This window comes from Tachyglossus aculeatus, chromosome 16 (assembly GCF_015852505.1).
Source record: "Tachyglossus aculeatus isolate mTacAcu1 chromosome 16, mTacAcu1.pri, whole genome shotgun sequence".
Taxonomy (NCBI): domain Eukaryota; kingdom Metazoa; phylum Chordata; class Mammalia; order Monotremata; family Tachyglossidae; genus Tachyglossus; species Tachyglossus aculeatus.
Window position 1 is genome coordinate 40,640,852 of NC_052081.1, and position 23,164 is coordinate 40,664,015.

Below are 23,164 nucleotides of genomic sequence, written 5' to 3' on the forward strand. Positions count from 1 at the left end.
CCCGGATCCAGGGAGACTGGTCTTCTACTTAATTTCATTTCCTGTAGGCCCACCACTTGACTTCTCCCAGGGTCCCGCTTGAAAAAGCTGGAGGGCCGACAGCCCCCTCCCCACTCCCTGGTGCTGAGCGCATCCAAACCCACACCCTGAAAAGGGGATCAAGGCCCCCGGAGAAGCAGCGTGGCTCAGTGGAAAGAGCTCGGCCTCTGGAGTCAGAGGTCACGAGTTCAAATCCCAGCTCGGCCAACCGTCAGCTGTGTGACTCTGGGCAAGTCACTTCTCTGTGCCTGTTACCTCATCTGTAAAATGGGGATTAAGACTGTGAGCCCCCCCGTGGGGCAATATGATCACCTTGTAACCTCCCCAGCGCTTAGAACAGTGCTTTGCACATAGTAAGCGCTTAATAAATGCCACCGTAAAAAGAGGCCCCCACAAACCATCGGCTCCGCTTGGCCCGAGCAGGAAAATGTGGGAAAGTCTGGGGCCCAGGCCTCTGGTAAGCGCCCGCTCCCCCCCGCCCGGCAACTACCCAGAGCAATGGGGTGATGGACCGATTGGGCACAGGCTGAGGGAAAGTCCAAGCCAGCGATCCTGGGGTGGCGGGGGGGTAGACTATGTTCCTCTTGGAAACACAAAGAGGAAAGGAAACTCAGGGGTGGTGCAGTCCCTTCTGACTCAGGTTTGAGAGAGTGGGTAGAGACGGGAGGGTCAAACCCACCTCTGCTTCCTCTCCGGGGCCCCAGAGGGAAGTGGCCCGGGACCTTTGCCATTCGGCGAGAGACCAAAGGTCCAGGTTGAGCTGGAGACGTGATAATAATAATTATGGCATTTGTTAAGCGCTACGTGCCAGGCACCGTACTAAGGGCTGGGGTGGACACAAGCAAATTGGGTTGGACAGTCCCTGTCCCTCACGGGGCTCGCAGTCTCGATCCCCATTTTAAAAATGAGGTGACTGAGGCACAGAGAAGTGAATAATAATAATGATAATGATGGTATTTGTTAAGTGCTTACTATGTGCAAAGCACTGTTCTAAGCGCTGGGGGATACAAGGTGACGAGATTGTCCCACATGGGGCTCACAGTTTGAATCCCCATTTTACAGATGAGGAAAGCGGCTTGCTCAAGGTCACACAGCTGACCAGTGGCGGAGCTGGGATTCAAACCCATGACCTCTGACTTCCAAGCCCGGGCTCTTCCCACTGAGCCACGCTGCTAAGTGAATGGGAGAGAGGTTGGGGACAGCCCTGCTCGGAGGCAGGGTGACCCCCGGGTCGTGGCCCCTCTTGCTTAAGAGCTGGTAACCCTATTTCGCCCCCTCGAAGGACAACTCCAGGCCTGTTCCTAATTCCTTTATTGATATATTGCAGCAATGAACTATTTTCTCCTTAACTTCCCTCTCTCCTCCAGACCCCAACCGGGCCCGCGGGAGAGCTTCACGGAGACCCTCCCCGGACCCTCCCTCAGGTCACAGGGGTGTTGGGAAAAGAGAGGAGACAGAGACCACGATTATTAAAAAGCATTTTGCTTACTAACATGAAACCTCGCCACAGCGGAGGCGTCATTGGCTTACGGGGTTTGAGAGACCCAGAACTGGGGGGTGGGAGGGGGGTCTCATGGGGCACACGGTGCCGAACCAGCCAGAGGCGGCTGTTGTCCCGCGGACGGATCTGGGCGGGGAGAAGAGCCGAGGGGAGCAGGGGTGGCGATGGGGAAAGGGACTCGGGGGGCAGGGAGGAAAAACGACACCCCCCAGAATGGCACTTTGGCCCTGTCTCCCCAACCCCGTCTCCTCCCCCCACCCCGTCATCCTCATCTTCGCCAACTGAGGGGAGGATTCGGAGTTTTAGCCACAGGACGGGGGCTGAACGAAAGGTGATACAATGTGTATCAACGGGTTAATCGCTTCTGGCCTCTCCAAGGGAAAAGTCTACAGAGAGAGAAAGGCAGAGGGACACCAAAAACACATCAAAAAAGAGAGAGCGAGAGACAGCGAGACAGCAAGAGAGAGGGAAAGAGTCTCTGTAGCCCTTGACCAGAACCAATTGTTACATATCTCTTTGGTTTGCTTCCCCCCAACTCGGCACACACTCGATCGGCTTTGTGGGAAACTCCACCCTGCAGAACAAATCATTAAATACGCTTGGTTCCTGGCAGGTGGGGGTTGGGGGGGGTGACAACCCCTCCGTTCCTGCCCCCGCTCCGACGTCCTCCGTTCCTTAGGAGGGCCTCCTACCTCCCACCAGCTTGTCCTCGGGCCCGCGGGCCGGGAAGGGGGATGGAGAGGCCGGGGCCGGTGAGCAGCGGCCCCCGGGCCCGGGCTCCGCCGTGCCGGCCGACCACCCACGCTGGCCCGGGGGCCGCGGCTGGCCATCGGGGCTTCCGGCCTCACAGGCCCTGGTGCTGGGACTTGTAAGTGAGGATCTCGGCCGCCAGCTCCTGCGGGTCCAGGAGCCGGGGGAAGCGGTTCATCACGGCCTCCACCAGGTGAGGGGGGAAGATGCCGCACAGCTTGACCCGCACGCTGGCCCGCTCCTCGGAGAAGCCGTCGGCCGCCGCCGCCGCCGCCGCCCACGGCCCGGCGTCGCCGAAGGGCCGGGCGACCAGGCGGGGCCGGGCCGGGGTGGGTGGGGGCAGCGGGTAGGGCTCGGACCAATACTCTCGGGGCGGGTGGACGGGGGCCGGGGGGAAGTCGGCCGGGATGCTGTACGGCCCCGTGCCGGCCCCGGGGGCGGGGCGGCCGTAGCCCGGGAAGGAGCAGGCCGGCCGGGGGTGGGCGGGCTCGGCCCCATAAGGGCGATAGCCGGGCGGGGGGCCGTGGGGGTCCGGCTCCAGGCTGGGGGAGAGCTGGTAAGGGGCTCTGGGCCGCCCGCTCCCGCCGGCCGGCTCCAGGAGCTCCCCGGGCCAGCAGCTCCACAGTTCGGACATCTGGCTCTCCAGGGAGCCCAGGCCGGAGTCCAGCTGGTCCTGAGAGGTGAAGGAGAGGGAGTCCGGGTGAGGAGACGGGGGCGGGTACCTGTCCGGGGCGCCGAAGGTCCCGTTGTTGGCCGGAAGGCTCCCGCCCGCGGGGTAGCCCTGGGTAGCCGGCCGGTCCGTCCCGCCGGCCCCGGCCTTGGGGGTGGGGGTCTTGGCCTCCAGGCTCCCGTGGGGGGAGCCGGGGTGGCCCTCGCCTGGGCGCTGGGCGGGCCGGCCCCGGCTCTTCTCCTTGGCGGGGCCCCGGGGCGGGGACAGCCGGGCGTTGGCCCTCAGCTCGTCGGCCACGGAGCGCTGAGGCTGGCTGGGTCGCTCTGGGTGGTAGTAGCGGCACTTGATGCCATAGGTGCACTTCTTCCCTGGGGAGAGCGGAAGAGGGTTAGCCGGGGAGGTGCCCGTCAGGAGGTGGGTTAGCCCGGGGAGGTGCCCGTCAGGAGGTGGGTTGGCCCGGGAGGTGCCCTTCAGAAAGTGGGCTAGCCGGGGAGATGGACGACGGAAGGGAGGGGAAGGGAAAGAGGACTGAGGGCAGCTGGCGTAGGAGGAGACTGCGAGCTTGTCGTGGGAAGGGAATGTGTCTGTTCGGTGTCGTACTGTGCTCTCACAAGCGCTTATTGGGCAAGCGCTCGATAAATACGATCGAGTGAATGAATGAGATGGGGAAAGGGGCGGAAGAACCTGGGGCAATTGGTAATAATAATGATTGCGGTGTTTAAGCGCTCACTCTGCGCCAAACGACGCGGTGAGTGCTGGAGTAGATAATCAGGTCCAACACAGGACCTGGCTCAATAAATACGACTGGCTGACCTACTGCCCTGGGACTCGTAGTTTACGCGGGAGGGAGAACAGGGATTGAACCCCCATTTTACAGATGAGGAAACTGAGGTACAGGGAAGTGAAGCCCTCTTTTCCCCAGCTCCCTTTCCCTTCTGCGTCATCTACGTGCTTGGGTAATAATTATTCAGTGCTTATTTACTCCTTCAGTGCTTACTTTGTGCCAAGCACTGTCCTAAGTGCTGTGGTAGATACAAGTTAATCAGGTTGGACACAATCCCTGTGCCACACGGGGCTCACACTCTTAATCCCCATTTTACAGATGAGAGAACCGAGGCTCAGAGAAGTTAAGCGACTTGCCCGAGGTCACACAGCGGAGAAGTGGCGGAGCCGGGAATAGAACCCGGGTCCTTCTGACACCCGGGCCCGTGCTCTATCCACTAAGCCATGCAGCCACCCCACCCTCAATAATAATAATAATGATGGCATTTGTTAAGCGCTTACTATGTGCAAAGCACTGTTCTAAGCGCTGGGGGGGGGGGATTCAAGGTGATCAGGTTGTCCCGCGGGGCTCACGGTCTTCATCCCCATTTTACAGATGAGGTAACTGAGGCTCAGAGAAGTTAAGTGACTTGCCCAAGGTCCCACAACTATGTGGTGGTGGAGTCAGGATTAGAACCCATGACCTCTGACTCCCAAGCCCGGGCTCATTCCACTGAGCCACGCTGCTCAATCCCTCAGCACCGATATACATATCTTTAAATGATATATTATACATAATTTATATTAATGTCTGTCTCCCCCTCTAGACTGTAAGCTCATTGTGGGCAGGGAACGTGTCTGCCAACGCTGTTGGACTGTACTCTCCCAAGTGCTGAGTACAGTGCTCTGCACACAGGAAGTGCTCAATAAATGCCATTGATTGATTGATCGATTGAAATGGCCAGGTCTCCTGCCTGGCAGGCTGGGGGTGAAGGGGTGTTGCAGGGTGAGTGGGGGCATGGGGGTGTGAGGCGGGGGACCGGGGCGTTGAGGGTGAGGAGAGGTAGGGGCAGCGGTGGGGGGTCGGTCAGTGAGAGTGTCTACAGTCTAGTTTACCTCTGGACCGTAAACTCATCATCATCATCATCATCATCAATCGTATTTATTGAGCGCTTACTGTGTGCAGAGCACTGTACTAAGCGCTTGGGAAGTACAAGTTGGCAACATATAATGATGCTAATAATGTTATTTGTTAAGCGCTTACTATTTTTTTTATTAATGGCATTTATTAAGCGCTTACTATGTGCCAAGCACTGTTCTAAGCGCTGAGGAGGTTACAAGGTGATCAGGTTGTCCCACGGGGGCAGTAATCATCCCCATTTGGCAGATGAGGTCACTGAGGCTCGGAGAAGTGAAGTGGCCTGCCCAAGGTCACACAGCAGACATGTGGCGGAGCCGGGATTCGAACCCATGACCTCGGACTCCAAAGCCCGGGCTCTTTCCACTGAGCCACGCTGCTTCAACTCGTTGTGGGCAGAGAATACGTCTGCTTACGGTTGCATCGTACTCTCCTAAGCACTTAGTACAGTGCTCTGCACACTGTAAGCGCTCAATAAATAGGACTGCGCTGATAGGATACCAATCAATCTGTGCATCAGGCAGAAACTCCTCACCCTGGGCTTCAAGGCTGTCCATCCATCCCCTCGCCCCCTCCTACCTCACCTCCCTTCTCTCCTTCTCCAGCCCAGCCCGCACCCTCCGCTCCTCCGCCGCTAATCTCCTCACCGTTAGGCCTCGTTCTCGCCTGTCCCGCCATCGACCCCCGGCCCTCGTCCTCCCCCGGGCCTGGAATGCCCTCCCTCTGCCCATCCGCCAAGCCAGCTCTCTTCCTCCCTTCAAGGCCCTGCTGAGAGCTCACCTCCTCCAGGAGGCCTTCCCAGACTGAGCCCCTTCCTTCCTCTCCCCCTCGTCCCCCTCTCCATCCCCTCCATCTTACCTCCTTCCCTTCCCCACAGCACCTGTATATATGGATATATGTCTGTACATATTTATTACCCTATTTATTTATTTTACTTGTACATATCTATTCTATTTATTTTATTTTGTTAGTATGTTTGGTTTTGTTCTCTGTCTCCCCCTTTTAGACTGTGAGCCCACTGTTGGGTAGGGACTGTCTCTATTTGTTGCCAATTTGTACTTCCCAAGCGCTTAGTACAGTGCTCTGCACATAGTAAGTGCTCAATAAATACGATTGATGATGATGATGATGATGATGACTAACAGGACAGTCGAGGTAGGGAGCAGGAGGTGCCGGGGGGACTCCAGGAGGGCAGCTCGGCCTTACCGTAAGGGCACGGCTGCTTCTTGTGCTCAGGGACCACGGGCTTCTTCCTCAGAAAGTTGTCCAGGCTCGGGCCGTGCCGGCCCAGGGGGTCATCGGGGGGCATGAATCTGGAAAGGGCGAGAGGGATCGGGGTCAGACACTCGGCGGGGGTGGGGGAGGAGAGGGATGCCCGGGGAGGGAGGGGGCATCCGTACTTATCGTTGACGAAGGAGAACATGAGCAGCCGCTCCTCGATGAAGTGCTTCCACTCGAGCCGCTCGGCCTGCAGGTCGCGGTAGGTGTCGTTGGAGACCACGACCCCGTCCGACTCGTAGGCCAGCTTCACGATGAAGCGGTCGTCGTAGCACACCACCCGCTTGCCCCCGACGCGCCGCGACGGCGTGAACACCAGGATCTTCTTCCGCTCCAGCTCCCGCAGGATCTGCTGGTCTGAGAGCCGGGAGCGGGTCAGTGGGCGGGGGAGCGGGCGCGGACGCCGCCCCTCACACCTGGCCCCGAAACAGATGGACGGATGGGAATGGGATGACCTCTAGAAGCATCCCCGGGGTCGGGGAGGGTGGGCCACGGCTCCTTAGGGCCAACCCGCAGATTCCTCAAAAAAGGATGCGGGGGCTGCGTCTTGGAAACCGGATTCAGAATGGGGAAGTCTGGGGTGTCCTGAGACCGTAGGCCTTGAGAGCAGTGTGGGGGCAGGGGGGAAGGGGTAGGCCCGACGCCCCCCGACCCCGGCCTTCGCCTCCGAACTGGATCCCCGGCCTGGGTCTGGAGAGGCTGGTGGCCTCCCGGGGTTACCCGCAAGGCTGCAGGTCCCCTTAGCTGGCATCGCCGCCGCGCCCGATCCTCCCACCCGGGACGGGCAGCGCACCTGTGATAGGCACATCTGGCCTTGGCTGCTCTTTGCGCCAGGAAGGCACGAAGACGGTGATATCCGAGTGGCCACGCTCCAGGAACCAGCTAACCGCCAGCAGGATGCCCCGGCAGGAAAACACCTCCTTGTTCCCGTGGCTGAAACAAGGGGGAGGGATGATGACGATGATGGTATGTAATAATAATAATAACGATGGCATTTATTAAGCGCTATGTGCAAAGCACTGTTCTAAGCGCTGGGGAGGTTACAAGGTGATCCGGTTGTCCCACGGGGGGCTCACAGTCTTCATCCCCATTTTCCAGATGAGGGAACTGAGGCCCAGAGAAGTGAAGTGACTTGCCCAAAGTCACACAGCTGACAATTGGCGGAGCTGGGATTTGAACCCATGACCTCTGACTCCAAAGCCCGCGCTCTTTCCACTGAGCCACGCTGTAGTGTTTGACACATAGAAAGCACTTAACGAATACTGCAATTATTACTCTCTATTCCTCAGTTCCCATATCTGTAAATGGGGATTCCAAACTGTTCTTCCCTCCTACTTATAATAATAATAAGAATGATGGCATTTGTTAAGCGCTTACTATGTGCAGAGCACTGTTCTAAGCGCTAGTGGGGGGGATACAAGGTGATCAAGTTGTCCCATATGGGGCTCACAGTCTTAATCCCCATTTTACAGATGAGGCAACTGAGGCTCAGAGAAGTTAAGTGACTGGCCCAACGTCACACAGCAGACACGTGGAGGACCTGGACTCGAACCCATGACCTCTGACTCCAAAGCCCGGGCTCTTTCCACTGAGCCATGCTGCTTCTCTAATTAGACCATGAGCCCCTTGTAGGACCCTGGCATATAGGAAACACTTAACAAATACCACTATTATTGTTGTTATTATTATATATCATCATCATCATCATCATTTCTCAGTCCACGCTCTGGCCCCCTCATAAACTGGTTCCCCGCCCCTATCCCCACTTCCCCCCGATCCTTGCTGACAACTCTCTCTCACTTCTATTCTGCCCAATCCCAATTCTCCCCCTCCTCAGAAAGCCTCCTGAAATCCTTCCTCCTCCAGGAAGCCTTACTTGCTTCCAGCAGATCACAACTCTCCCCATTCTAAGGGAACACTCACCTCTCCCAAATCTTTCGCCTTTTACTTTTAGACTGTGAGCCCACTGTTGGGTAGGGACTGTCTCTATATGTTGCCAACTTGTACTTCCCAAGCGCTTAGTACAGTGCTCTGCACACAGTAAGCGCTCAATAAATACGATTGCTGATGATGATGATGAGGCATTCCTTGTTTAATTTTCTTCTCTCCAGGAAAGAGCCCCCCGAGCACCCATAGCACTTATGTACATAGCAGTTTATGCACTCTGTTATTTAAGAACTTATTCCCCTCTTTCCATTTTATTTTTCTCTCAACTGCAAATAATTTGGAGTGCCCTCAGACTGTAAACTCCCTGAGGGCTGGGATTGTGACTATTGTACTTTCCCAAACACTCAGTCCAGTGATTGATGGACTGATTGACTGGATCACTTCAGAATCCCTCATCCGCTTGTTTACACAGCCAAAGTGAGTCGTTCCTTGGCAGGGGTAGGAAATCTCCCCCAACCCACCCCAAGGGGATAAAGTCATTTGGATGGTTGGGGAGGGCCGGCTAAACACTTCCTCAGAACACAGCTGAGCCCGGGTGGTGTTTTCCCACAGCGTGGAGCCGGCCAAAGGGAATCTCAAACTTCCCAGGATTTGCAACTCCCCACCCACTCCGCCCACACACAGAGCGTGGACTCTCCCAGTGCGGGATGGGAAGCTCGGGAACCAATTCTGCTGTTGGAAAGTGAGGAAATACTCAGGAATCTGCTGTCTCCCAGTTTCCTTCATTCTTGCCGCACCACTCCGGGCCTCCCATCTCTTTGTAACACTGGGGACAGTGGAGGCCGCTGGAGAGTTTCTAGTCGCCCCCACCATCCCTTCTCTCCCACAATCCTCTGGCTCGGCGAAGGGCAGTTGGGAGTTTCTAGACTTCCCACCCCCTGCTTCAGCCAGGAGGCAGCTGGAGAGTTTCTAGCCTCTCTACCACCCCTCTCTCCCTATCCTCTGCCTCAGCTGGAGAGTTTCTAGTTGTCCTCTCCCCACCTCCAAAACACACACTCCCTGCCTCGGTCAGGAGGCAGCTGGGAAGTTTCTCATCCCTCTCCCGCTACTCCTCTCTCTCCTTCGGCCTGGTGGACCGATTGGCAGTCAGGAGGCATCCGAGACGTGGGTAAATATGGGGCGAGGGCAGAGCTCCCCTCCTCCTGCACCCCCCCAACAAACCGTTTTGGTGACCAAGGAGGAAGCTGGCCAGCTCAGGGCTGGGGGAGGGAGGGAGGGAGGAAGGTGCTTCCGGGACTGGACATTTTAGGAGGAACCAGATTCCTTGGATTGAAATTCAAGCCACTCCAACCTCTTAAAACGGACTTTAAAATGGCCGAGGGCAGGGGGAGGAAAGCCTGGGGACCCCAGGGTGGACGGGAAGGAGGAGCGAAGGGAGGGGTCAGCTGGCTCCAGTGCTCTGACCCCGGGTGGGAAGAATGTGCGGTCGCTGGGGAGATTCATCTTTGATCTGTTTCCATCTGAAAACGAAGGAGCAGGAGTCCACTTGCCTCCTCAGGCAGGGGAGGGAGTCTCTTTCCCTGGAGTGGGGTTGTGGGGGAGGGACTTTCACAGAGAATCTCCTCATTGACCTGGGCAAACTTGGGGTGGGCCTGCCCAGAGGAAGGAGAATGGCTGTAGTGACCTTTGGCGGTCTGGACATCCCGTCACCCCCTGGGCTCCGGATTCATTCATTCGATCATATTTATTGAGCGCTTACTGGGTGCAGAGCACTGTACTAAACAATTGGGAGGGTACATACTCCCCGTACTCTCCCACCCTCCAGCCCAATGGGTGACCCTTCCTCCTCGGGCCAACACTTCCTGCAGCCACACATCCAGGTTGGGTGCTCGTCTCTGAGTCTGCTTCGCCTCCCCCGTCGGACCGGGAGCTCCCCGAGGGCAGGGACTCTGCCCCTTTCATGGGTCCCATGGCCTGGGGACTGATGGAGTCACTTTGTTGCCCGCCCGTAGGACACAGAGACCTACCCAGAGGCTTTTGGGTAAGGGGCAGGGGTGTAACTCTGAGGACAAAGGGGGAGGGCTCAGGGGGATAATAATAATAATAATAATAATAATAATAATAATAATAATGGCATTTATTATGCGCTTACTATGTGCTAAGCGCTGGGGAGGTTACAAAGTGATCAGGTTGTCCCACCAGGGGGCTCACAGCCTTAATCCCCATTTTCCAGATGAGGTAACTGAGGCCCAGAGAAGTGAAGTGACTCGCCCAAAGTCACCCAGCTGACAATTGGCGGAGCCGGGGTTTGAACCCATGACCTCTGACTCCAAAGCCCGGGCTCTTTCCACTGAGCCACGCTGCTTCTCTATGGCGGGGAGGCTCTGGCCTGGAAGATGCCACCCCACAGCATCGGTGATGCCCAGGAGCCAGTGGAGAGGGTGGGTCAATGACCCAGGATGCCAGGGGCGATCCCCTGGACCTGCTTCCTACGGCTTGAACTGCCCCTCTCTGGTCTCCAGGCAACCCGGGGCCCAACTCATCGTTGGCATAGGAACGGGGGAGGGGGGCGGGCCGGGCTGGGTGGGGATGGGCCGGCCGGGACCGAGGATTTTACATTAACTTGAGGCGAAGGGGCATTGAGCGGCTCTGGGTGCAGAGACTGGAGGAGCGGGTAACTGTCTCCCACCAGGCCTAGCCACACACCCGAATCCCTCTCGCCATTTCCACGTTCATGCCCCCCGATGACCCCCTGGGCTGGCAACACTCCCTCCATCCTCTCCCCCTCCTCCCCCCTCCACCCCCCCGCTTTACCTCCTTCCCTTCCCCACAGCACCTGTATATATGTTTGTACGTATTCATTACTCTATTTATTTAATTTACTTGTACATATCTATTCTATTTATTTTATTTTGTTAGTATGTTTGGTTTTGTTCTCTGTCTCCCCCTTTTAGACTGTGAGCCCACTGTTGGGTAGGGACTGTTTCTATATGTTGCCAATTTGTACTTCCCAAGCGCTTACTACAGTGCTCTGCACACAGTAAGCGCTCAATACGATTGATTGATTTTACTTGTACATATTTATTCTATTTATTTTGTTAATATGTTTTGTTTTGTTCTCTGTCTCCCCCTTCTAGACTGTGAGCACACTGTTGGGTAGGGACCGTCTCTATATGTTGCCAACTTGTACTTCCCAAGCGCTTAGTACAGTGCTCTGCACACAGTAAGCGCTCAATAAATACGATTGATTGATTGATTGAACACTCCCTTCAAGGCCCTACTGAGAGCTCACCTCCTCCAGGAGGCCTTCCCAGACTGAGCCCCCTCCGCCCCCATCCCCCCCCGCCTTACCTCCTTCCCCTCCCCACAGCACCTGTATATATGTATATATGTTTGTACAGATTTATTACTCTACTTATTTATTTGTACATATTTATTCTATTTATTTTATTTTGTTAATATGTTTTGTTTTGTTCTCTGTCTCCCCCTTCTAGACTGTGAGCCCACTGTTGGGTAGGGACCGTCTCTAGATGTTGCCAACGTGTACTTCCCAAGCGCTTAGTACAGCGCTCTGCACACAGTAAGCGCTCAATAAATACGAATGAACGAGTGAACACTCTGCGGGAGAAGCTGGTTGTCCTTGAGCACGAGAGGCGGCCTTGCCTGGATGGTAAGGCCGGGCTGCCCCCCTGGAGTTCCCCCCAACCCCGACACTCCGCCTCTGCCCTTCTGTAAAGCTGCTAGGCCTCCCTCAGCTCCCTCCCCCGCCTTTCCCCCTCCTCCCTCGTATGTAAATTCTCGATTTATATTTAGCAATTAAAACATAATCACCACGTTATAGATATAAAAAAAAGCAAGCGAGTTGGAAACCACATCCTGTAGCGACACCAGGGCAGTCAAGGTTGTGGAGGTGGATGGGGGAGGAGACGGGGATCCTCCATTTCTCCCAGAGGGCCCACAGGAGGAGGTCCCGGGAAAAGTTCTCATTCGGATACTCTCCCAAGCACTTGGTACAGTGCTCGGCACACTGTAAGCACTCAACAAATACCAGCGATGGACTGAACGATTGAGCCTCCAGAGCAATGCGAGAGATGGAAACGCTGGGGCAGGAAGGAGTGAGTTTAAAATGAAACCGATCGGCTTTATTGAGGCAGGAGTGAGGGCTTCTCCCTATTTCCCATATACCTAGTGGGCAGGGAGCGTAGTTGTACTTTCCCAAGCGCTCAGTACAGTGCACCGCACCCAGAGGATGCTTATAAATTACCACGACTACTAGGGGGATGGACGGGATGACCCCTGGACAGCTAGACCACGATGATGTCCCCCGAGAGGGAAGGGCAGAAAGAAAACCAGAATACGGACGGTCACAAAGAGGCCGCAGCTGGGGCTGGAAGAGAGGGGGGCCAGGACTGCGCTGGCAAAGCAAGAGGAAGAAGGTTGGATCCGGCATCTAAACGGACACACACACACACCCACTGTAAGGCTCTGTGGGTAAGAGAACCTTCCCCTCTGCTTCCTGTCCTTGGAGGAGAAACTGGATAAATTGGGAGGGGGCGGGGGGCGGTGTCTGTGTGTGTCTGCAAGCCTGCTCAACTGCAAAATCCAACCAATCAATCAATCAATCGTATTTATTGAGCGCTTACTGTGCGCAGAGCACTGTACTAAGCGCTTGGGAAGTCCAAGTTGGCAACATATAGAGACAGTCCCTACCCAACAGGGGGCTCACAGTCTAAAAATCCAGCCCTCTCCCTGCCTCTTCCTAGAAACTAGGCAGGGTATTGGAAGTGGGCCGCAGGAACTGGAGACCCCTGAGTGTCTTCTCGACTGTGAGCCCGCTGTTGGGTGGGGACCGTCTCTCTATGTTGCCAACTTGGACTTCCCAAGCGCTTAGTACAGTGCTCTGCACACAGTAAGCGCTCAATCATCATCATCATCATCAATCGTATTTATTGAGCGCTTACTATGTGCAGAGCACTGTACTAAGCGCTTGGGAAGTACAAATTGGCAACATATAGAGACAGTCCCTACCCAACAGTGGGCTCACAGTCTAAAAGGGGGAGACAGAGACCAAACATACTAACAAAATAAAATAAATAGAATAGATATGTACAAATAAATAAAATAAATAAATAAATAAATAAATAAATAAATGAATAAATACGATTGATTGATTCCCCTTGGGGAAGGGAAAGCCCCCCTCCCTTGTCTCCCCCTCCGCAACCCAGTCCCGGCTGAGCCTGAAACCTTGACACCTGTTGCCAATTTGACTCTTGATGAAAGAGCATATGGCCTAATGGCCTGAGAGTCAGGAGTCCTCATTCATTCATTCATTCATTCAATCGCATTTATTGAGCACTTACTGTGTGCAGAGCACTGTACTAAGCACTTGGGAACATTTAGAGACGGTCCCTACCCAACAACAGGCTCACGGTCTAGAAGGGGGAGACCTCGGACAACAAAGCAAGTTTTGACTCCCCACTTGCCTGCCATGTTACCTTGGGCGAGGCACTTAACTTCTCTGTGCCTCAGTTTCCTCATCTGCAAAGCGGGGATTCAATACCTGTTCTTCCTCTTATTTTGCTTGTGAGCCCCAAGTGGGAAAGGAACGGTGTCTGACCAGATTGAGAAGCAGCGTGGCTCAGTGGAAAGAGCACGGGCTTTGGAGTCAGAGGTCATGTGTTCGAATCCTGACTCCGTCACATGTCTGCTGTGTGACCTTGGGCAAGTCACTTAACTTCTCTGAGCCTCAGTTACCTCATCTGTAAAATGGGGATTAAGACTATGAGCCCCACATTCTAGACTGTGAGCCCACTGTTGGGTAGGAACCATCTCTATATGTTGCCAACTTGTACTTCCCAAGCACTTAGTACAGTGCTCTGCACACAGTAAGTGCTCAATAAATACGATTGAATGAATGAATGAATGAATGACAACTTGATCACCTTGTATCCCCCCCAGTGCTTAGAACAGTGCTCTGCACATAGTAAGTGCTTAACAAATGCCATTATTATTATTATTATAGAGAACAGGGCTGGAAGTCAGAAGGTAATGGGTTCTAATCCTGGTCATGGGTTCGAATCCAGGCTCTGCCAATTGTCAGCTGTGTGACTTTGGGTGAGACACTTAACTTCTCTGCGCCTCAGTTACCTCATCTGTAAAATGGGAATGAAGACTGTGAGCCTCCCGTGGGACAACCTGATCACCTTGTAACCTCCCCAGTGCTTAGAACAGTGCTTTGCACAGAGTAAGTGCTTGACAAATGCCATCATTATTATTATTATTTTATTATTGTTAATGAATGCCATTATTCATTCATTCATTCAATCGTATTTATTGAGCACTTACTGTGTGCAGAGCACTGCACTAAGCGCTTGGGAAGTCCAAGTTGGCAACATAGAGAGACGGTCCCTACCCAACAGTGGGCTCACAGTCTAGAAACTGTGAGTTTCAGAACAGTCCAGAATGCTCTCTTGGCTTTCTGATCTCTGGGGTGGGAAAAAAATCGGTCCTCTGACCCCCCTGCATTAATAATGATGGCATTTATTAAGCGCTTACTATGTGCAAAGCACTGTTCTAAGCGCTGGGGGGTACACGGTGATCAGGTTGTCCCATGGGGGACTCTGCCACGTCTGCTGTGTGACCTTGGGCAAGTCACTTAACTTCTCTGAGCCTCAGTTACCTCATCTGTAAAATGGGGTTTAAGACTGTGAGCCCCCCGTGGGACAACTTGATCACCTTGTATTCCCCCCGGCGCTTAGAACAGTGCTGTGCACATAGTAAGCGCTTAACAAATGCCATCATTATTATTATTATTATTAACCCCCATGTGACAGATGAGGGAACTGAGGCCCGGAGAAGTGAAGTGTCTTGCCCCAAGTCACACAGCTGACAGTTGGCGGAGCCGGGATTTGAACCCACGACCTCTGGCCTCCATAGCCCGGGCTCTTTCCACTGAGCCACGCTGCTTCTCCTTGCATTACTACCCTGGCCCCTGACCCCCCGCCAGCTCCAGCCTCCTCCCATCCGGGCTCCGTCCACTGGCTCACGGCGCCCTTGGGTAGACAAGCTGGATCCGCCAGGGTCGGGGAAGGCAGGAATGAACGAGGCAGGGTGTGGGGGGCCTGTCCCTCCCTGGGGTGGAGGTGAAATGGGGATACACTCCCACACCCATAATACGGTGACACACACCTGGACACCTCCATTCCCGCACCCCCCCACACACACCGTGAGTCACACGGACGAACTCTCTCCTCACAGTCAAAATGGCTCCCTGCCCGCCCTCCCTCCCCCTCCCTGAGGCCAAGCTGCCTCCTCCTGTGGATTTGAGGCCCTGGGCACCCCCGCCAGGCCCCAGTTTGGGACACCACGAATCCTTCTCAAGAACAGTCCTCCCGGGCGGGCGTCTTCTTCAGGTGCTGCGGTGTTAGTGATGTGGAGAGGGTTCCCCCCACCCGCCCTGGCCCCTGCTCGGGATTTCCCTCCTCCTTCCAACGTCCTCCAATGGGAGGACTCCCCTTCCTCCCGGTGCCATGCTGGATCCGGGCTGAGAGCCAAGCGCTCAGTACAGTGCCCCGCGCCCGTTGGCTCCCAGTCGAGACCATTACCACCCCCAACCCTGGCCTTGGGGAAGGGCTCCTCCTGACACCCCCTTACCCTTTAGGGGCCGGGCACGTAGCATCGACTCAACAGTGAAAGAAAAAAAAAAAGAAACCCGACAGAAAACCACAAACAAAAAACCCCTCTTCTTTCTGAAACTGATGAAATACTTTGTTCTTTCTTCAACTCTGGAGAGAGGAAAGTGAAATAGGAAACGGGCCAAGTCAGTAAAACTAAGCCAATCGGGGAGCCCAAACCGAGCGGCCCAGGGCCCCTGGCAGAGAGATGACAGCTGGTGAAACACCCCTGAAGAAGTCCCAGGGGTCAGTTTCCCTCTGCGCACCTCCCTTAGGTCACCCCCCCAAACCCCAGAACGCTCTCTTGGCTTTCTGACCTCTGGGGTGGAAAAAAATCGGTCCTCTGACCCCCTTGCGGGTCTTACAACGTTGGCAGCCGCAGACTGCTTCCTCGTACGCCTAACCGCAATCCCTCTTGCTGCAATTTACGCTCCGACGGTGAAAATGAGTCCCTCCCGGGGGCCGGAGTGAGGGGCCCCCGCCCCGGTTCCTCAGAATAAAGCGTCCCGTACACTGGAAACCCCCTCCCGGCCCCTCCTCCGGGCTGCGAGGGGAGTGTCACCCCGATCCCTCTGCCCAGGGGTACCCGGGAGCAGCGGCTCCCAGGCCGGCTGGGTAATCGGATTTGGCAGCTGGCTGAGAAAATTCCCTTAGAAGGAAGCGAGAGGTTTATTTCCACCCAGATTTGCATACGGCTGGTGCGGAGGGGGGCCCGGCCTGTTGGGCAAGACACTGGGCAGGGAACAATGTACCAGGACTACACGGTGGCGACGACGGCGGCGGCGGCGAGTACAGGAAGTGTCGGCCTGGAATTCCCCTCCCGGTTAGAGTTGCAGCCTCTCAAGAGAAAAATAAAATCCCCAGGCCGCTCGCGTGGCAAACACAAGGCGGGTCATTCCACTGCTCCCAGGCCCAGGAGGGCGGGGGTCACCCCCGGCCCCTGCTCTTCGCCTGCTGCGGGCACGGTCCACTCATCAGCCCCATCACACACACAAAGACACACAGACACACACCCGGGGTCCAGTCAAAACAGGCCCCTCACACCCCACGCGCACAACACTGTAAGGCCGCTCACCGGCAGGGTACACAGGCGGGCCACGGGGAAGGCGGAAAACGGAATTCACAAGAGCCTTGGGAATCCGACTCACTGGGGAGGGAGTTAACTGCCAGGGCCCTGCCAGGGCCGATAGTTATGACAGTCGCATGCCCCGAGGCAAAGTCATCCTGGGGCACGGAAGAGCTGGGTCAGTGGAGCCAGAGTTGCCCAGACTGGATCTGGAAACTGGAAGGGTCAGTGGGGTGGACAGATTCCAGGGACGGGAGCTGGGGACACCTGAGCTCTGGTCCCAGCTCGGCGCCTGACTCACTGGATGACCAGATCAACTCCCTGCCTCAGTTTCCCCACCTGAGCTACAAGGAGACTCTGCTGTTTTGTTGTCGGTCTCCCCCTTCTAGACCGTGAGCCCGTTGTTGGGTTGGGACCGTCTCTATATGTTGCCGACTTGTACTTCCTAAGCGCTTAGTACAGTGCTCTGCACACAGTAAGCGTTCAATAAATACGACTGAATGAGCGAATGAATGAATGTAGTGGTGGGGTCTAAGATAACGGTTACGGTAGCGGATGGGAAGGATGGACGGAAAACGGAAAAGAAGAGGGGTGAGGCTCTCCTGTATCCCCCAATCCTCTAGGACAGAACAGGCCTTCTCCTGGTTTCTAGACTGTGAGCCCACTGTTGGGTAGGGACCGTCTCTATATGTTGCCAACTTGTCCTTCCCAAGCGCTTAGTACAGTGCTCTGCACACAGTAAGCGCTCAATAAATACGATTGAATGAATACCACCCTACCCATCGCAGGCTGGGGGCAGTCCAACCTGCGACCCCGCTATTTTCGTGAGAAAACCCCATCTCCTTTTCCCCGGGGCAGAGCCCAGGGTCCTGAATCCAGCCCTGGGACTGGTCAGCCCATGTGGGACAGATCTCAGATTCCGGGGCGAGTGCCAGACTCCCTCCCAAACTCCTCAGCATCCCCTGCACCATCACATCCACTTTCCTGAGGGGAGTCAGGCCATGCCCCATCTGGTCTCAGAGGTTAGGAGAAACTGGGAAGGGGGTGGGGATGGGGGCTCCTTCTCACAGGCCACCCTCTCCTCAATGACCTGTCTGGCCTGGTCCTCGTTAAGCATTTTGAGCAGCCTGGGGTGGGTGAGGACCTGTCTTCAATCAATCAGTCACTCGTATTTATTGAGCGCTTACTGTGTGCAGAGCTCTGTACTAAGAGCTTGGGAGAGTGCAATACAACACAGCTGGTAGGCTCATTCCTTGCCCGCAAAGAGCTTGTCTCCCCCTTCTAGACTGTGAGCCCGTTGTTGGGTAGGGACCCTCTCTATATGTTGCCAACTTGTACTTCCCAAGCGCTTAGTACAGTGCTCTGCACACAGTAAGCGCTCAATAAATATGATTGAATGAATGAATAGAGGTCTGTCTTGCAACCGGTTAAAGGCCTTGAAACCCCAGAGGTGGGTAGGGCCAGTCTAGGTCAATTGGTTCATCCCCCTGCCTCCAAGCACAACTTCCCTCCATCCAGTCTTCACAGATGTGGGATCCCACTGAGGTGAAGAGAAGTCCCAGCAAAAGAGATCCTGTCTGGAGGTTTGGGCTTGACCTCTAGGACTTTTAGGATGGGAGCAGACCCCGGGGGCCTCAGTTTCCCTCTCTGTCCAGCATCTTGGTTTCTAAAGAGACTCCACCCTCCCACAGGTAAGGTTCATGCTATTATTTTCCCCCCTCACTGCCCTGCTTTGGCCTCCTTTAATAATAATAATAATGGCATTTATTAAGCACTTACTATGTGCAAAGCACCGTTCTAAGCACTGGGGAGGTTACAAGGTGATCAGGTTGTCCCACAGGGGGCTCACAGTCTTACTCCCCATTTTACAGATGAGGTCACTGAGGCCCAGAGAAGTGAAGTGACTTGCCCACAGTCACACGGCTGACAATTGGAGGAGCTGGGATTTGAACCCATGACCCCTGACTCCAAAGCCTGAGCTCTTTCCACTGAGCCACGCTGCTTCTCCTTTCAGAGACAACACGTTGACTGGCTTGCTATAAAGGGGCAGCTGGGATGTAGGAGGAAGCCAGAGAGAGACGGGACCTGGGGGTGAATCTACCCACACCTGGAAGGGCCCTCGAGGTCAAACAACACAGTCTCCTGCCTCTGAACAGGTCAGTCTGCTACCTGAAGAGGTTAGCTCGGCCCCCTGGGGACGTCCAGCACAGCTGCCCAGCTATTGAGGGCCCAGCCCCCTGCAACTGCTGCCCTGACTGACTGAGGGGGTGGGGGGACTTGTGCCTCTTCCCAAATCAAAAAATCAGGTGGGAAAACCTCCCTCTGGCTAGGGGTCAGCCCAAAGACGGGTAGGACTGCAGTCTGGAGCTGGTCCCTCCCTCCTTCTCCCCACCCCCAAGTACACATGGCTGCCATAAGGCTACCGGGGCAACTAGCAGTGTGGAACAGGTGACTAATTAAGGCTGCTTGGAGATCTGACTTCCTGGGTGCTTCTTGGGAAGAAGGTGGGTTCTGGTAGTTGGTGAAACGTCATCTTCTATACAACAATACTGGTATTTGTTAAGGCACTTACTATGTGCCAAGCACTGCATTAGATACAAGGTAATCAGGTCAGATAGGGTCCCTGTCCCACATGGGACCCACAGTCTAAGTAGAAGGAAGAACAGGTTCGAATCCCAGTTTTATAGTTGAGGAAAGCGAGGCACAGAGGGTTTAAGCGACTTGCCCGAGATCACTCAGGAAGCAGATAGCGGAGCTGGGATTAGAACCCCGATCCTCGGGCTCCCAGGCTGGAGCTGATTTCCACATCAGAGTCCAGGGGTAGCGGAGCCGGGATTAGAACCCCGGTCCTCTGACTCCCAGGCTGGAGCTGACTTCCACATCAGAGGCCATCAGAGTCCAGGGCCCATTCCCAGCTCCTTCTGGGCCCCAAAGGATCTGCCCCCCTGCTGGGACCAAAGCGGGGAGACGGTGAGGGGAGGCAGGTCACCTTTCCCGCTGCCCCACCCAAAGTCTAAAAGGCCTAGGGGTCCACCTGGGTGGGCCCTGGCACTCCTTAAAGGGCTAAGGAGATCCAAAGACATTGCCAATTCCAAGGGCCAAGACGCATCAGTCCTGGATCTCTAGGAAGAGGCTTGGCCAGGCCCGGGGCCGTGTGGGGACAGTCCCCTGAGTCAGAGGCTGGAAGAAGGAACTGGGCGTGGTGAGTCACCAACTCACCTGAGGGCCCTCCTCAGCACCCTGTGTGCCATCCTCACCCACCTGCTCATTTGCCAGCCTGACCCAGAGGGAGCCGCAATCCCGCCGGCCTCGTCCGGTTCCGGTCGCCACCGACCGCTGGGACGGACAGAGGTCGGGCGAAGGCCGGGGTCGGAATCCCCAGGGCACAAGCTGAACTTTAATGGGGAGTCTCCCAGGCGGGCAACCTACAGATACCGGCTCCAGAGGATTATGGGATGGCTAGGTTTTGGGGGGGTTAAGCAGGGTTTCAGGTGCCCCAGGACAAAGAACCCCCGGCCCACGTCCTCCCCCTGGCCTGGAATGCCCTCCCTCCACACATCCGCCAAGCTAGCTCTCTTCCTCCCTTCAAAGCCCTACTGAGAGCTCACCTCCTCCAAGAGGCCTTCCCAGACTGAGCCCCCTTTTTCCTCTTCCTTCCCCTCCCCACAGCACCTGTATATATGTTTATACAGATTTATCACTCTATTTATTTTACTTGTACATATTTGCCATTCTATTTTTTTTGTTAATGATGTACATTTCGCTTTAATTCTATTTGTTCTGACGACTTGACACCTGTCCACATGTAGGGTTTTGTTGTCTGTCTCCCCCTTCTAGACTTTGAGCCCGCTGTTGGGTAGGGACCGTCTCTACATGTTGCCAACTTGGACTTCTCAAGTGCTTAGTCCAGTGCTCTGCACACAGTAAGCACTCAATAAATACGATTGAATGAATGAATGAATGAACCTGATTTCTGGGAAGGCAGTCTCCTCCTAACTGTCCCACCCTCCACTCCCAGTGGGACTCCCTGATTTTGCAGGTCGGAAGGAGGAGAGAGACCAAAGCTGGGATTAGGAAGGACGTGCCTTGGCTGCTCTGTAGCAGAGCTGTGCCACCCCAGATGCCCTAGATTCAACAAGGATGTGGCAGCCAGAACAAGGAGCACCATGTTCCCTTTCTCTTAAGGTGCCGGCATCAGGGAACGGCATCCAAAGGGCTTGGCATGGAGGCAGGGGGAGGGATGAGGTGATGCCCGGAGGTCCCTCCTAACCTTGAGAAGGCAACATGAAAAAGAGCACGGGACGGACAGTCAGAAGACTTGTGTGCCAGTCTCGCCCACTCTGGGACCTTAGGTAAGTCACTTCCCCTCTCTGGGCCTCAGTGTCCTCATCTGTAAAATGACGATAAAAAAACCCTCTTAGTCTGTGAGCCCTGTGTGGGACAGCTCCTCAAGGGCAGGGATTGTGTCTACCGACTCTAATAATAATAATAATAATAATAATAATAATAATAATAATAATAATAATAATAATTACGGCATTTGTTAAGTGCTTACTATGTGCTAAGCACTGTTCTAAGCGCTGGAGAAGATACAGGGTAATCAGGTTGTCCCACGTGGGGCTCACACTTTTTCCCCATTTTTTTACAGATGAGGTAACTGAGGCACAGAGAAGTTAAGTGACAGCAAACAGGTGGAGGAGGAGGGATTAGAACCCACATCCTCTGACTCCCAAGCCCATGCTCTTTCCACTAAGCTATGCTGCTTCTCTCTACTGTACTCTCCCAAGCACTCAGTACAGTGTTCTGCACACCGTAAGGGTTCAGTACACCACTGAGCGATTGGAAACTGGGTCTGATCTGCTTCTTTGATATCTACCCCAGGCCTCGGCACATAAGAGCTGAATAAATGCCACTGTTGTTAGGATTATCACCATCGTGATCACTGCAGTGCTGAGGTCACCCGGGGGCTCACCTCATGGCCACGTTGCTCCCGTCGATGACCACTGGCCGCAGGTTGCTGCCCTCCCTCTCCTCCGAGGGCGGCATCACGGGGCTGGGGGCCTTCGGGGGGCCACCTCCCCGGGGGACCAGCGGGGTCTCCCCGGGCTCCTCCGGCCCGGCCTCGCGGTCGGCGGCCACGCCGTGCTTGACCAGCTCGCCCAGGACGGTGTTCGTGTCCGCCTGCAGGCCCAGCTTCTGTAGCACCGCGTGGATCTCGTCCGAGGAGTAGCCCAGCTTCCGGAAAAAGTCCACCTTCATCTGCATCTCGGTCTCCTCGGCGGGGTCAAGCCGGGGGTCGCCGGTTCCCCTTACGGTCCCCGGGGCCGGGCTGCCGGGGTGGCTCTCCCGGGGGTTCATGGCCCCGAGGGAGCGGGAGGCCGACTCACTCTGGGGAGGAAGGTCCAGGATGGAGCTCGGTAGGTGGACGAAGGCATCCAGGCTCATGGCGATCCGGGTGCGGCCTCCCCCTCGGATCCTGCAAGCCAACGAAACCAGACAGGTCAGCCCAGGCCAAGGGGAAAACAAGACCAGCTCATCCCCTCCCTCCAACTACCCCACGCACATACTCTGTGGGGGCCCCCATCGTCTAGCTGGGGTCAGGAAATTGGCCCCCGGCCTGGGGAAGGGGCTGTGCTGGACCCTCGGGATCCACCTCCCGGCCCTCGCACCTCTGGCTCTGGCCTCCCCGCGATCCTGCTCTGGCGAGGCAACAATCAATCAATCAATCAATCGTATTTATTGAGCGCTTACAGCGTGCAGAGCGCTGTACTAAGCGCTTGGGAAGTACAAGCTGGCAACATATAGAGACAGTCCCTACCCAACAGTGGGCTCACAGTCTAAATCTCAGAGACTTGGGGTGGCCCCCGGACGGGCCAGCGGGCCGGGCCTCGGAGGGAGGGGGAGAGGGAAGGCTCCAGCAGAGGAGGAAGTTGGTGGGGGAAGGGGCCGGGAAAAGGTGGAAGTGATCCCCAACTGGAAGAGGATCAGTTGGGGGCCCGGCTGGGTTGTCCGGACACAGGGGTTCCCGGTGGGAAAGTTTCCAAGGCTGGAAACACGTTGGGAGCCGGGCCAAGCAGGCCTGGCCGGGGCCTCCAACCCCTTCGCCAGCTCCTCCGGGCCGGGGAGCCCCCTCGCCAACCGTCCCGAGTTGAGGGGGGTCGACGGGGAAGGGTCTCTCTGTCCCCAGGAGCGCAGAGGGGAGTTCCAGGTCCCCTGGGGTGGGAGAGTGGGAGAGAGTGGGAGAGAGTGGGAGAGTGAGGGAGAGTGTGGGAGAGTGTGGGGGGGTCTCCTTCCCCTTGGTGGGACCCTCCCTGGGCCCGGGGTCCTTACCGGGCCGTGCTCCGCGGGCAGCGGCTTCTCCATGGGGGAAGGACTGGCGGAGTAAGGCCCGGCCCGGCCC

At 55.8% G+C, this 23,164-nt stretch overlaps 1 protein-coding gene across 1 annotated transcript; it reads right to left on the reverse strand.

The window, feature by feature from the left end:
• Window positions 1–1,342: 1,342 nt before the first annotated feature.
• ZC3H12A (zinc finger CCCH-type containing 12A) lies at window positions 1,343–23,164 on the reverse strand. The gene is made up of 6 exons (XM_038758176.1): window positions 23,095–23,164; window positions 21,737–22,240; window positions 6,932–7,071; window positions 6,261–6,495; window positions 6,067–6,173; window positions 1,343–3,328 (listed from the first exon to the last, which is right to left on the reverse strand). Exons 2-6 carry the CDS (start codon window positions 22,207–22,209, stop codon window positions 2,385–2,387), a joined length of 1,899 nt encoding a protein of 632 aa, XP_038614104.1. The 5' UTR covers window positions 22,210–22,240; window positions 23,095–23,164; the 3' UTR covers window positions 1,343–2,384.

Bases quoted from the DNA above. Each gene is read 5' to 3' on its own strand.
- ZC3H12A (XM_038758176.1), bottom strand. From the start codon at position 22,209: ATGAGCCTGGATGCCTTCGTCCACCTACCGAGCTCCATCCTGGACCTT. The intron at 6,496-6,931 runs GTGCGCTGCCCG...CCCGGCTCTCAG, and splicing joins GCCAGATGTGCCTATCACAG to ACCAGCAGATCCTGCGGGAG. The intron at 3,329-6,066 runs GTAAGGCCGAGC...CGCTCTCCCCAG, and splicing joins GAAGCAGCCGTGCCCTTACG to GGAAGAAGTGCACCTATGGC.